This window comes from Gadus morhua, chromosome 3, assembly GCF_902167405.1.
Source record: "Gadus morhua chromosome 3, gadMor3.0, whole genome shotgun sequence".
NCBI classification, from domain to species: domain Eukaryota; kingdom Metazoa; phylum Chordata; class Actinopteri; order Gadiformes; family Gadidae; genus Gadus; species Gadus morhua.
In genome coordinates this window covers 12,977,590-12,991,309 of record NC_044050.1, presented here as the reverse complement: position 1 = coordinate 12,991,309, position 13,720 = coordinate 12,977,590, and the positions used below count along the sequence as shown (strand labels likewise).

At 43.9% G+C, this 13,720-nt stretch overlaps 1 protein-coding gene across 1 annotated transcript; it reads right to left on the bottom strand.

Annotated features, from left to right (window-relative positions):
- Positions 1 to 416: 416 nt before the first annotated feature.
- pik3r6a (phosphoinositide-3-kinase, regulatory subunit 6a) lies at positions 417 to 13,301 on the bottom strand. Its single transcript, XM_030352607.1, has 6 exons — positions 13,085 to 13,301; positions 8,891 to 9,011; positions 7,870 to 7,943; positions 7,269 to 7,383; positions 6,319 to 6,386; positions 417 to 5,271 (listed from the first exon to the last, which is right to left on the bottom strand). Exons 1-6 carry the CDS (start codon positions 13,161 to 13,163, stop codon positions 5,153 to 5,155), a joined length of 576 nt encoding a protein of 191 aa, XP_030208467.1. The 5' UTR covers positions 13,164 to 13,301; the 3' UTR covers positions 417 to 5,152.
- Positions 13,302 to 13,720: the final 419 nt, after the last annotated feature.

Genomic DNA, 13,720 nt, shown 5'->3' with positions numbered 1-13,720 from the left:
GCATATCAGCGTCCAAGGGCCGGAAAAGCATAGAATGAAAGCTAGAGAGGTCTGTGTATCGTGCGAGTCTGTCTGTGCATGCGAGGATGTGTGTACGTGCGTACCCAGAAAAAAAATAATTGTATTTTGGGATGTATAATTAATTATGTGTGTGACGTGACGTGTTTATACTTAGAGATTGACATCTGTTCATTTTCGAGAACAGGGTACTACATGATGTCAGTCTTCTTACGTACTGGGTGGTCTGTTGCTAGGATACAGTGGAGCCCACCAGGTGGGTATGAATACACAGGTTGTTAGAGATGTACAGGGAGATATCCCTCATGCCAGATCATCCGAAATGTGTCAAGTGTGTATACGTTTTTAGCTAATTGTGTGTTCATGGTGGTTCATATGTGTGCTTGTGTGTGTGTGTGTGTGTGTTTCAAGGATGTATTCCTGTCTATTTCTCTCAGCAGTTGTACAGTGAAATGCCCACGGTTCTAGAGGACTCTGTCAGTGAGAACCCTACTTATATGACAGAAATCACCCATCCCTCTAGCACTGTACTGGAAAGACCAACACACGTACACACACACACACACACACACACACACACACACACACACACACACACACACACACACACACACACACACACACACACACACACACACACACACACACACACACATACACACACACACACGCACACAGCTTGAGTAAGGTTCATTCAGGGATTGGAAGCAACAAATCTGGCTTAACATAAGGGAAGAACATTTTCATTCACAAATTTGATAGTTTCAATTCAGCCATATATATGTGGTTAACTATTAAATCTAATGTATTCATAAGTTATCTCTCAGATCTGCTGGTCAAAGAGACCAGCAGGTTTCTAGCTTCCAACCGACGGTGTGTGGAATAGTAATCACTGTTTCATGAGGCCGAAGGAGAACGAGACGTGAGCGAGAATACAGATCTGGTGGGCTGTAAGTTGTAACCATATGATGATTTAACTGTTCACTCCGATCCAATTGTCTCCCCATACACCAAGGATATTATTCTTTGATCAAATTAAGTTAGGTTATCCGTATGCAATGGGATTTTCTCCCTATCTCTCTCTCTTGCCCTCATATACACACAAAAACACACACACACACACACACACACACACACAAAACAACACGCACACTTATCAGTAATTGCTATTTTCCAGGGCTGTCCATCAAACGCAGTCTATATTGTATGAACTCATAAGGTCCCCAAACAAATTGTATGATGATAAGTGCCTGTCAGCATCGTTTAAACAAAGAGCTGATAGAGATTCTCCTCAATCTGAGCGACAGAGCTTAAGACGGGAGGGGGGGTTAGGGGGGGTATTATTGGATTCTTGCGAACGAGCCCACATTTGCATGAAGTTGCTGTTGATCTAATGAGGCGGTGATAAGCGGGAGAGCAGACTGCCAACCTGGCAACCGGCCATAAGCCAATCAATGTGTTATCCTACCGGACACACAGCAGCGGGTTCTGGACGAAATGAAAGAAGCCCTGATGGAGGGGAAACGGAAATGTAAAGAAGTGAAGGGCAAAGATAGGAGTTCAAAATCCGTTGCATGACTCATGGTGGTTGCTTAAGTTGGCGACTTTTGACGCAACTTCATAAAGTCCTAATGGAACCTGGCAGCCTCCTAAGAATCTTATTATTACCAACCACTACCCACACACTCATAAGAGTTGACAGGGCTGTAGAATGGTGGTGCTATGTATCTGTGCATGCATGTGTGCGTGCATGTGTGTGCGTGTCTGTGTACGCATGTGTGTGTGTGTGTGTGTTTATGCGGATGTGTATGAAGGGCCCTTGACTAGGGAGTGGAGAGAGTGAAATAGGACAGACCCTAACAAAGCACTCCAGGGTAGACGGGTCTCAGTCAACAAGGATGAACACCATCGTCATCGTCATCTTGACAGACCCTTCTCACAAAGGCGGCATCGTAGGACCAAACAGGTGTCCCTCATAACACTGAGAACGGTTCTGCTCCTTTAATGTACCAGGGCTACCTGGTACCAGGGTAGTAGACTTGTCCTCACTAGTCTAGTCTACTACCCATGGCCTGGTTCATACATGTAGCTGACAGATAATTAGCGTGAGGTAACAACACCTATATTTGTCCTGCTGTGACCACTCTTTGAAAAGAGTCTGTGACTAACACATCATCCTATATTGCTGAAATCTATCTGCAGCACTCAAGCTGTAATGGAGAACCACACATATTCCACTTCATCATTTCAGGTCTCATGAAGTGTAGAAGGTTCTTGGCATCTTAAAACCTTGGACTTTCAGGTGCTAGTTAATGCAGGTAGCTAGTATAGTCTGTGGCCCATCAAACAATGTTTCACTCTGTAGTCCACGGCAACAAAACACAGTTGGGTAGTTTGGTAAAAAAAAAGGGGAATTAACATCAGAGAGAATTTCACACCCTGTCGCGTTGGAAGATAAGGACATTCTTGTTACACATAAAATTTTGAAGTCTATGTAATTATTCTGCTTATAAAGATGTATATACAGATCTATGAGGATTGGTTCGTAGCAATTATCGGTACAACATATAATGTATTTCTTTTAGTTTGCCGAACTAAAGCTGTATGTTATTAGAGTCACAGCGGGGGAAGTGTGAATCACCGCAGGGCAATACAAAATGCACAAATACACGCTGGAGAACTTTGCTTTCGTATGGAAATTAATTAAACATTCATATCATATTCAACACATTCCTCTTCTTCTTCTCCTAAACTGGTATGTCTTTAAATACATTTGATGAAAGGATTCAGCATGGAAAATCTACCCCAGTGTTGCCTGCATAATCTGTATTCAATCACACCAAAATACAAATTCATATAGTAACACAGGACGGATGTCATAGAAATATATATATACTATTATAACGCCTTACAAACACCTCAAAAGCTTTGTTTTCTTCCTACTCTAGTGTATTTTTCTGCCACATCCAGCAGACGGCATGAGGTTGTGCTGGAGGGCAGTGGTTCAAGGTTATGCATCAGTAAAATTCAAAACACGTATTCATTACACATTTGATGAGAAAACAGTGTTGCCAATATCACACAACCGCACCACGGAAATCAATTAACATGAAGGCAGATGCACAATCAAAACAACATGTAACCATAGTAACCGAGCGCCTACGTGTCTACTTTCCGAGCCATGTCCTTGTGTTCACTACGTCACAGTCACGAGCACGACACATGCGGAGGACGAGTGGCCTCCGTTTGCATACGCATAACAACCTGTCGATCTTCCACAGATGTTTCAGGTCTTTGCTCTCATAAACAGGCTGAGGGTGGGAGGCTGTGATGTGGAACTGACATCCGTGCCCTTTCACCAGGAGTGTTATTCAGGGGAAGGCAAGACTGACCAGAAGCCAGCGGGGTGTCTGGTCCTAAGAGTGACTCATTCTGAAGCACACACACACACACACACACACACACACACACACACACACACACACACACACACACACACACACACACACACACACACACACACACACACACACTCTCTCGCCAAGCCCTGTTCCACCCCCCCCTCTCTCTCTCTTTGCAGTCTCTCTCGTGTTTCATGTGTGAGTGCGATTTTTCTCCCAGAACTGCTAACTACCTGTCATAGTTAGTTAACAATCAACAACCATATCTACTCTCCTCTACTGTAATATCTCCTCTCCTCTTCTGTAATATCTACTTTCCTCTCCTGTAATATCTACGACATATCTGCTATCCGCTACTGTAATATCTACATCATATTTACTCTCTTCTACTGCAATATCTACACCAAATATACTTTGTTGCTTTTTATGTTATGTAATGCGTAACTATGTTTTTTGTCCTGATAATCATATACTGTATATGATTAAACATGGAGTAGGAGTAGGTGCACATGGTTTCTTAGCATTAGCGAGGAAACTGTGACACTGAGGCTCATGTAGCAAGAATGTGACACGCAGAATGTTCTCAAAACCAACCACCTGTATACATTGGTAATGTAAAGCTTTTTGGGGAGGAGGCATCCAGGTTGCCACGGTGACCTAAACCAGACACTGCGCAAGGATTTGATTGGCTCTAGAGATATCATCACGCACCACTGCAGCGGCTCTCATACTGGGTCAGTGTCCCCACGCTGTTCTGTCTGAACATAACTCGCAATGTCATGCTGATGGCATCGTCCCACTGAACGTAGCCCTAACCCTGTGAAGGAACAGGTTTCTCTGGGTCGGTCAGTAGGCTGCAGCATGCTGGGAAATGGAGTCCTTTGTCAACACTTGTTAGCAATCCTTAAGGGACCCCCTTCTACTAGTGTATTGACATGTCTTACTGAAGGCATGGAGAAGCTATGAGAATAGAATCTGTGAGTGTCTGTGCAACAACTCACGCAAAACGATTTTCGTAATTTACGTGAGGATAGGCCCACATCCAACTGGAAATGAGAAGAACTTTCAAATTAATATTGAACGGTCCAGCCACAACGAATTGTATACAAGATATTAACTTTCGAGAAAATTTAGAAACTGAGCAGACCCCTCCAGTACTACCGCTATCATAGAAGGTCTGGCACCATAGAATCCACAGGCAGCTCGTTAACCGATGACTGTGAGGACTAATGTCAACTTCATTAGGGACATCTCCTGCTGCTAATGATGCAGGCTCCCAGTGAGTGTGGTGACATATCACACTCCTCAATGACTCAGCCGTTTGTGTGCTCTTTATATATTCAGTTGGAGAAGCTCTGTTAGACTCGTTAGCTTAGCTGATTGAGGAGTATTATACTATAAACGGTGGCTCAATGTGTGACGTGAATGCTGTGATTTCACTCACAACACATGAAACCAGAACGGTTTGGTCCGAGTTAATGGCAGGTGAGAACAAAGTGAACGGCTAGTTAAACAGTGAGACATTTGATCAGGTCCAAGCTTCACACCGAGAGGGCCAGAGCAGAAACATATCAAATTAGTCCAGAGCTACTCTTAATGACACTGTTACTTGTGCATCTCTGTCCCAGATTCTGTTCCAGCCGCACATCTGAAACAGGAGAATTTGGGGCCAATTTGTGGGGGCGTGGTTGTCCGAGTGGTTCCTGGCCCCTCAGACCGCTCCCTCTGTGATTCTACATGACGGAGCAGGTGAAGCCACAGCACTCCTTCAGCAGGCTGAGGCCGGTCTTGGTGAAGGGGGAGGAGGGCTGCTGCGGGGCCCGCCGGGCCCCCCTTCTGACGGGGACGGTACCTGGGGAACAGAGGGCTCGTTTACCCACTCAATTACCAAATCAAGAAAGGGACAACCAACGAGGGGTCTGCTGCTTAGTTGGGCACCAGTGATGGACTAGTGAACTAGTGAAGATAACCAGACGTTGACCCCCCTTGTGCTCTGACACAGATGGATCAAACCTACCGGATTCCTACCCCATGTTAATGTGAGGGGCTACCCCTGTGTTTACCTGCTAAACTCCAGCTGAACCAGTCTAGGACACAGTGTTGATTAACTGTGTCGTGAACCACCTACTGGTCAGCAAGAGGCCTTGAATGACATGCAAGCATGACCAATCACAGACAGTCAAAATAAATAAATAAAATATATAAACACCCGCAGACTGGGCAAACCAATGGGTGCAAATAGACCTCTGAAGAATAAGTCCCTTCTCCGTGGCTCCTGGTTCCATCGGTCAAATGTCTATGGGAAATAACATGGGGTTTTTGAAGGATCGTGCATAACAAACTCTGTAGGCGGCAAAGAAGTAAAAGCTGCTCACGTCTTGAACGACACACTTTTTCCAACTTGGGTTTTGGATTGTCGGTGTCGTGAAAATAGCATTTATAATCGATTACTACTTTAACGGCACCGACAATCCAAAACCCAAGTGGAATCTAGATGGAAAAAAGTGTGTAGTTCAAAACGTTCGATCGATGGAACCAGGAGCCTCGGAGGCGGGACTTATTCTTCAGAGGTCTATAGATGACCCGGCCTGATTTACACACGTTGCGGCTATTTACATTTCTCTACAATGCTGACAGCCAATGAGAATTGGTCCCTCGAGTTTCTCCAAGATGCTCCCCGGCTTAACTGTCTCGATTTCTGAGAGGTTCAGGATGAGTCCCATGGTGATGTAGCACGAATGAACTGAAAAGGCTAAGGGCTAACCCTGCTATGACAGCTATGTGAAAAGGGTCCATTGGGATATTTTGAGAATTTCTATCTCCTTTGGCGTGCCTCAGTTTGACGCCGATGTCATTCCATGCACGATATGACATTACATTACATCAGATGCTTGCATACCTTTCTTCTTGTTTTCAGGGAACTTGGTTTTTAGAAACTCTGCCATCTCTTTGTCTTCTTCCCTCTCTCTGGGGACATAAAAAAATGAAACAGACGGTTGCATAAGTTACGAATGCCAGTGCAAGTACGACATATGGAACTGATATCTAGGGGTTGCCAATGCCATAGACGATATATCTCTCCTCTCTATCAATTATCATATTGGCTTCTCGCTTCCCTTTTCAACCACTTCACTTTGGGGCGAAATATCTCCAAGAGACGTCGAGATAAAGTATTTTACAGTGTGAACACGGCCAAGGACACATTACAACTTTTTCCTTTGGGACTAATAAAGGACTCAAACTTAATTTGAATTGGGCCAAAAGGGAAAAAGGCCACACATTAGACCCTTGTTGGCACCCATTGGAGCTCATGCTGGCATTGCGGGTGCTCCCTGGGACACCTTTTGCAGTGTGTGGTAGAGCCAAGATGACAATGTGTCATCTTGGTGCTACAAGACAATTTAAAAGGTGGACAGGACACAAGTAAATGGTAAGAACTTTGACGTGATGCTGGTCAACGTAAATGTCTGGACTCGTATGTATCACTGTTCTCTGCCTTATACAATGATACTTTTCATGTATCTTATGAGGGGCTGCATGTAATTTACTTAGATTTTTATCGCATTTCATTGCATGCTGCTTCTGTCTTGCATACTCTCAATGAGACCCACCTGGTGAAATAAAGGTTGAACACAATACATTTAAGATGAATTTTGTGGCAGTCTTCATGTGTGTACTTCAAGGGAAGAAATCGGAACTCCAACTATAGAGTTAGGCCCAATCCCATTTCTACCCCTTACCCCTTCCCCTTACCCCTTCCCCTTACCCCTTCAAAACAAGGGGGAGGGGTAAGGGTAAGGGGTAAGGGGTAAGGGGTAGAAATGGGATTGTGCCTTATTCAGCGCTCACCGTAGCCGCTCAAACTCCACGTCCTCCACCAGGTAGTCTCTGGTCTCCACCAGCTTGTGGATCTGCAGCAGGAGCTGCTCCTCTCTCTGCCGGTCCTCCGCTGACTTGTCCTTATCTGGAGGACCAAAGGCGTCTGTTACCGCCTTAGACAGGCAATGGATCTTTAGTCATAAAATCCCATTTTCATAATGACGATATGCATATAGGATATATTGCATCATGAAATCTTACCGCTGCAGACCGTAGCCTGTAGAAAATGCACGAGGAAAGAATGCTGTCTTTATCGCAGAAATAAATCTAATCCAAAGAATTTATGTTTTGAAAAAATAAAACGATAAAAAACCGAAATAAAACCCTCTTGCCTGTCAATCATCGATGGTGATGATGGAGAATGACGGAGAAACTTTAGGAGGGAGCGAGCTGGAAATAGGGATCTATTTGGTTGTTCAGTATTCTAAATATTGCTCCCTTCTGCTCTTCTGCTCTCTACGACTATCTACAAATCGACGGCATCTTTTAATAGAGACATTTAAAACACTAAGGTTGGGATGGAAGCATGAAATGGAGACCTCAAAGAGCTGATCTGTTTGGGTCCTCCTACCTGGAATGGAGACCAGCTTCTGGAGCTCCTTCTTCAGACGTGTGATCTCCTTACAGAGCTGGATGTCATCCATCCTGCACAGAGCAAGGGTTGAGAGAAACGTACACACACACACACACACACACACACACACACACACACACACACACACACACACACACACACACACACACACACACACACACACACACACACACACACACACACACACACACACTCAGACACACACAAAAGGCAGACACACACGTAAACACTGTGGCCAAACCAAACACACGAAACCAAAACACAAATTTTTAACCCATTATAATAAAACAATCGATGCATTCACACAACAAACAAGGCCACATACACATATGTGGATACTTGTGTGCATGCAGACATCCAAAATATATTAGATACATATTTTACATACAAATGACCATTCTCTCCTATGTTCCGCTCAATAAACCAATTGCAATTCAAAAAGGGGGAAAGATTAAAAACTACAAATACCCAACTTCATGTGTAAACTAGCGCACGTAATGTCAAATAAACCATTCTCCTTCACGATAGTGCTTCACATGTGAAACACGTGTGTGATAACGTGTTTTGAAAAAAACCCGTTAGGTAGCCTGGGAACCAGACGAATCTCGCCAGCTCATGTTTTGTTTGCTCTGCAGTTAAGGTCTGGCTCCCCTACTATAAAAAATATTGATGCCAGTTAAGAGATAGACCAATCAATCATAACCATTTATCTTATATGAGGCGGGATAAATACGATGGCAGAGAAGTGCATTAAGCGCATTGAGGCCTTATCAACAACAACAAAGAAGGCTCCCACTGAAGTAGAACGGTCTGTTGTTTCCGATATCGAGACATGATTAAACAAACTGGACGGTTTTTTTCACAGAAAGAAGAACAAGCGAATGCACTTAAAGCTCTTCTCTGCTGCACGCATGGTGTCTGTTTACAATCCTTTTTTCGTTCACTGCTGCATCACCCGTTTCGGACACCCCCAGTTCTGGCCCGTAGGTCCACTCACATGTATCTGAGCTCTGACTCCCTGCGGACCAGCACGTCCCGGATCCTCTCGATCTTGAAAAGCTCCCCCTCGATGTCGTCCTTGGTTACGCTGGAGTCTGCCATGGAAACAGCGTCTCCCTCTAGGCGGGAACAAGATCAAGATAAAGAGTGTCAGGGATGGTGTGAAAAGGTCTTTGATGGTTGGATGATTCCAGATGAATACCTGCAGCCATCCATGTCATTATACCGTCTTAGACTGTACTGTACTTCCTTTCTTCTATGCTAAACCTATGCAGTCATACAACATACACACACACACACACACACACACACACACACACACACACACACACACACACACACACACACACACACACACATACATACATACCTTACAAATATAGATAGAGATATATAACCACTTACACCCACAAAGGCACATGCACATAAGCAAAGAGAACCACATCTTATCTTCTATTGCAAAGTGAAAGAGGTAAATATTGGCCTGCAAGTGACAGTGTATATAGAGTATACAAATTACAGCTCGGTTATATCACAGTCAGAGCATAATCACTATGTGTCCACGGATAGACGAGCAAGGCCGCTTGCTTTTTAAGGATACACAAACTATCTGGTGCACAAACACCCGCACACACACACACACACACACACACACACACACACACACACACACACACACACACACACACACACACACACACACACACACACACACACACACACACACACACACACACACACACACACACACACACAGGACTTTCACTGCTGTGACAAAATTATAACCAGTGTAGCTCTGACGATGTGTCAAAAAATGGTACCTCTACCCCTGGTAGCGAGTTAAGAGTTTCTCTCTGAGCTCGACCTGCACTGAGGAACCTTTTCACCATAGCCTTCACTTCTGTTCCACATGACTGGAGAGGGAGATGTAACCTCCTCCTCCGCTGCCAACCTTCCTCCATGCCTCAACAACCCTCCCCTCCACCACTGTAGAGGAACAGGGAGTCGTGTTGAACAACTGCCATGGCTCTCTCTCTCTCTCTTTCTCTCACACACACACACACACACACACACACACACACACACACACACCCACACCCACACCCACACCCACACACACACACACACACACACACACACACACACCTCAGCAGATTAATTCAAATGTTAAGGAATACAAAACTTACCAAACATTACAACGTTTTATGTTTATGTAAAAAAATGACCTTGACATATTTGTCGTCAATGCTGATCAAGAGTGATGTCAATAATATGATCAATAAAATCACATCTTAAAACTGATCTATTCTTGTGGAGTGTGTGGATGATGGCGTGTTAAGCAGCATCACCTGTCCCGAGTCGGACTGAATTTACTCTGGGGCTGGGTGTTCCTGCACACCTCTTGTGCATTGAGTAATCAGTGTGCACGGGTTAAACCTGCCACCACCACACACACTCAGGGAGAGAGAAGGATCCACTGCATGGCAACATGGAGAACCATCATCATGTATCATTATCGCTTTTTTTAGAGCTCTTTTCATTATAGCTTTCAATGCGTGGTGGTGCCCATTAAAAGTAACCTAGTTGTAGTGGGGCAGCCACCTAGGTGGTGTAGCAATGGACCTTGTGATCATTCTAAATACAAAAAACTCCCTGTCAGCCTAGCTACGCTAGCTCACGTCACAAAGTTGACCAGCCAGTTACAGGGGAGTGGTTTTTATTCTGAAAGTCTCAGGGGGCTCAATCTGACACATTACGACTTTAGAGAACATTAAAGTCCACAGTCACCCAAATCAAAACACAGATATTTTGGATGTCGATCATTGATATATTTTTTCATGTTAATAGGCTGTTTGTAAACAGCTTTATTCGCTTAGAGATTTTTCCAGAATTGACGCAGCAGGAAGTATGAATAGGTTGACATCTACTGGGTCCAGTCAGGTCTGACCACTAGGAAACCGATGGTCATAGTGGTTTTATTCAGCCTTCTATATAGTCCCTTACAGTATTTAGAAATGTATTTTCATTACATATATTTGAAATCCAATGCACAAAACGAACCACCAATGAACAACATTAACAAAGCATTTCTGAATGCGTCGGAACAACCAGGACGAAGAGTTTGAACATTTGCCTCATTTCATTTTAACAGTTTGTCACCAGTGTCGCTCCCATCACTAATTATGCTGCTGCTTTATGTTACAGGCTTATCTTCACGAGTTCAGCCTGCTACCCGGGTCCTGGTGAAAGAGCAGAGACATAATTATTGTTATGACACCTGTGATTATCCTACGGCGATGCCTCTGTGAATAGGGTCTGTACTCTGTAGATATCCTAAATCCTTCCACTTTCTGTGGACCACCATGGGACCTCATTTTCGAACAATTTAAAAGACAGTTTTGCAAGTCAAGAGAGCTTCAGTTTGTTGTAAAACTGTTGAAATTGTGACAGGGAAAATGCTTGATTAGAAAGACTACACACCCAACGGTCGCATAAGTGATGGAATTCATTTCTCTCCTCCCAAACTTCCCAGAGCCACTAACCCTAACATTAACGTGACCTTGTGTTTCGTTATGGGAAGTTCACACGAAGAATAATTCTTCATTGTTGTTTTTTAACGGCCCAGGGGTTGTTGGATAAAACAAGACAGGGTTATGAGATTAGCATTGGTCAATTATTTAGGATGACACTACTGATTGCAGTTATCCTGCCTAAATTTCCTCCAGTTACAGATATGGGCTTTTTTTTTAATCTATACGTGCATCTCCAAATTTACTGTGAACATTTATTATCACTTTGAAGACACACTGGATGTCAACCACTCTAACACAGACCTACATTGATTCAGATGACAGACCAGGGACTTTAATGATTAAAAACCTTATTATCAAAGTTTCCTTACAATCACTAAATAATGATTACGAACAATACGATCGCAATGGGATGATCACAATCACATGATGCTGCCAAATCCTATAATACAAGTGCATCCTAATCTAATAAGGTATATTCAGAAACTCAACAATTGCAAATCAGCAACAATTGCAATCGCTACAGTTAATTAAGCAGAAATAGAAGTGAAAAAAAAAGAAGAAAAAACAGTGTGCAATACTAAACTTCTATAAATATATCCAATCAGCTACCGCCTGTATTGAGTGGACTAGGCCTGAGGCACAGTGGGGGGGGGGGGGGGGCCCAATGTGGATCCACACTGTGCGCAGTCTGTATTACCCACTCCCTCTCTGAAAGAAACTTTTGGGATGCAAACCCCACTCTGTTACCATGGCAAACCTCGCCCCCCTTGAACTTTCCTTCACACCTCGGGCAGAGAGAACACAGAACGACAGCGCGCTTATTATAGAATTACAAATCACCATCCTCTGTTCACGAGAGCGATGGATCATACCAATACCAAAGAAGAATGACTTTATAACGTCATTCTTCTGAGTTTCCGTCATGATAAGGCCATATTATGATTTTTTATGATGTGATTTGTGGTGAATCACCAATAAAACCCCACCACTGTGTTTGGTTCCTTTAAGCCCAATATGAGACTTCAACAGACCCAGTGCTCTGACATCACAGCACAGAGAGAGAGAGAGAGAGAGAGAGAGAGAGAGAGAGAGAGAGAGAGAGAGAGAGAGAGAGAGAGAGAGAGAGAGAGAGAGAGAGAGAGAGAGAGAGAGAGAGAGAGAGAGAGAGAGAGAGAGAGAGAGAGAGAGAGAGAGAGAGAGAGAGAGAGAGAGAGAGAGAGACAGAGACAGAGAGAGGGAGAGGGAGAGGGAGAGGGAGAGGGAGAGGGAGAGAGAGAGAGACAGAGAGAGAGAGACAGAGAGACAGAGAGAGAGACAGAGAGGACTTTGTCAACACTAATCTTAAATCAACAGATTAACACGCACATGACAGCAAAAAATAAGTGAAACAAAGCGTGTCGACTGTCAGTTTGGATTAGTTATTAAATACGGTATTGACAAAAAGTACACATAAATACTGCCTTAAACGAAACTCATACCCACGGACACAGTTTGCGACATTATACAAGAACTGTTAACACTGTTCAGTGCCACCTGTGCATAGGACTATGGCGCCTGTTGATGATGATGATGTACGCCTCAAATGCGAATGACCACAAACAAAATTATTATTTTGAAGAAAAATGATCATTTAGATAACATAAAGAGACGAGGCTCACCTGTTTCCTTAATGTCCGTTGTCCATTGAGTACATTCCAGAGCCCCGTACTGATGAGATGCACCCCGCTTCTTCTCCATCGCTCTGCTCTGCTTGGAGGTCTTCTGTCTCCTCGTGAACCGGGAGATTTCACAACAGTCCAGACACGCGCTGATGTTGGCGTCGTTCGTGAATGAAGCCCAATGCCAACGCGAGAATTTGCGGTGTAGTGTGTACCACTTTAGTAAAGACAAATTGTAAATACGCAATATCGCCATCTTGTGGTAGGCCAAATAGGAGGTAGGCAGCCTGGCATTTTGGGCATCGAGACAGTGTGGGCCCTGAGATATCGCTCCCAGCGGCAGTTTTTATTCCCGCCATTCCTGGCCGTCCAAATTCAATTAATGAACACATGAACTTAGATCAGGGCCTTATTTTTCCCAGGGGGCCAAATGAGCAACTGAAAATATTTTGGAGGGCCGGGCCAAAATGCAGAACTCACACCGCAAATCGCAAAGTGTTAAAATCCCAGAGTATTCATGACCAGAGTAGATTTTATACACTTTGGTGTTGAATAGGCACTAAGTACATTTTTTGGGGTGTACCAGAAACACTCTTGGGTGTTGTCTCTAAGTATAATGCTGGTGTAGAGTAATTT

What these genes read in the sequence shown, in the direction of transcription:
- pik3r6a (XM_030352607.1), bottom strand. Translation starts at nt 13,163, where the DNA reads ATGGAGAAGAAGCGGGGTGCATCTCATCAGTACGGGGCTCTGGAATGT. An exon ending in GAAGCTGGTCTCCATTCCAG is followed by an intron (nt 7,384 to 7,869) that starts GTAGGAGGACCC and finishes TTGGTCCTCCAG; the next exon opens with ATAAGGACAAGTCAGCGGAG. An exon ending in CCCTGAAAACAAGAAGAAAG is followed by an intron (nt 5,272 to 6,318) that starts GTATGCAAGCAT and finishes TCTGTTCCCCAG; the next exon opens with GTACCGTCCCCGTCAGAAGG.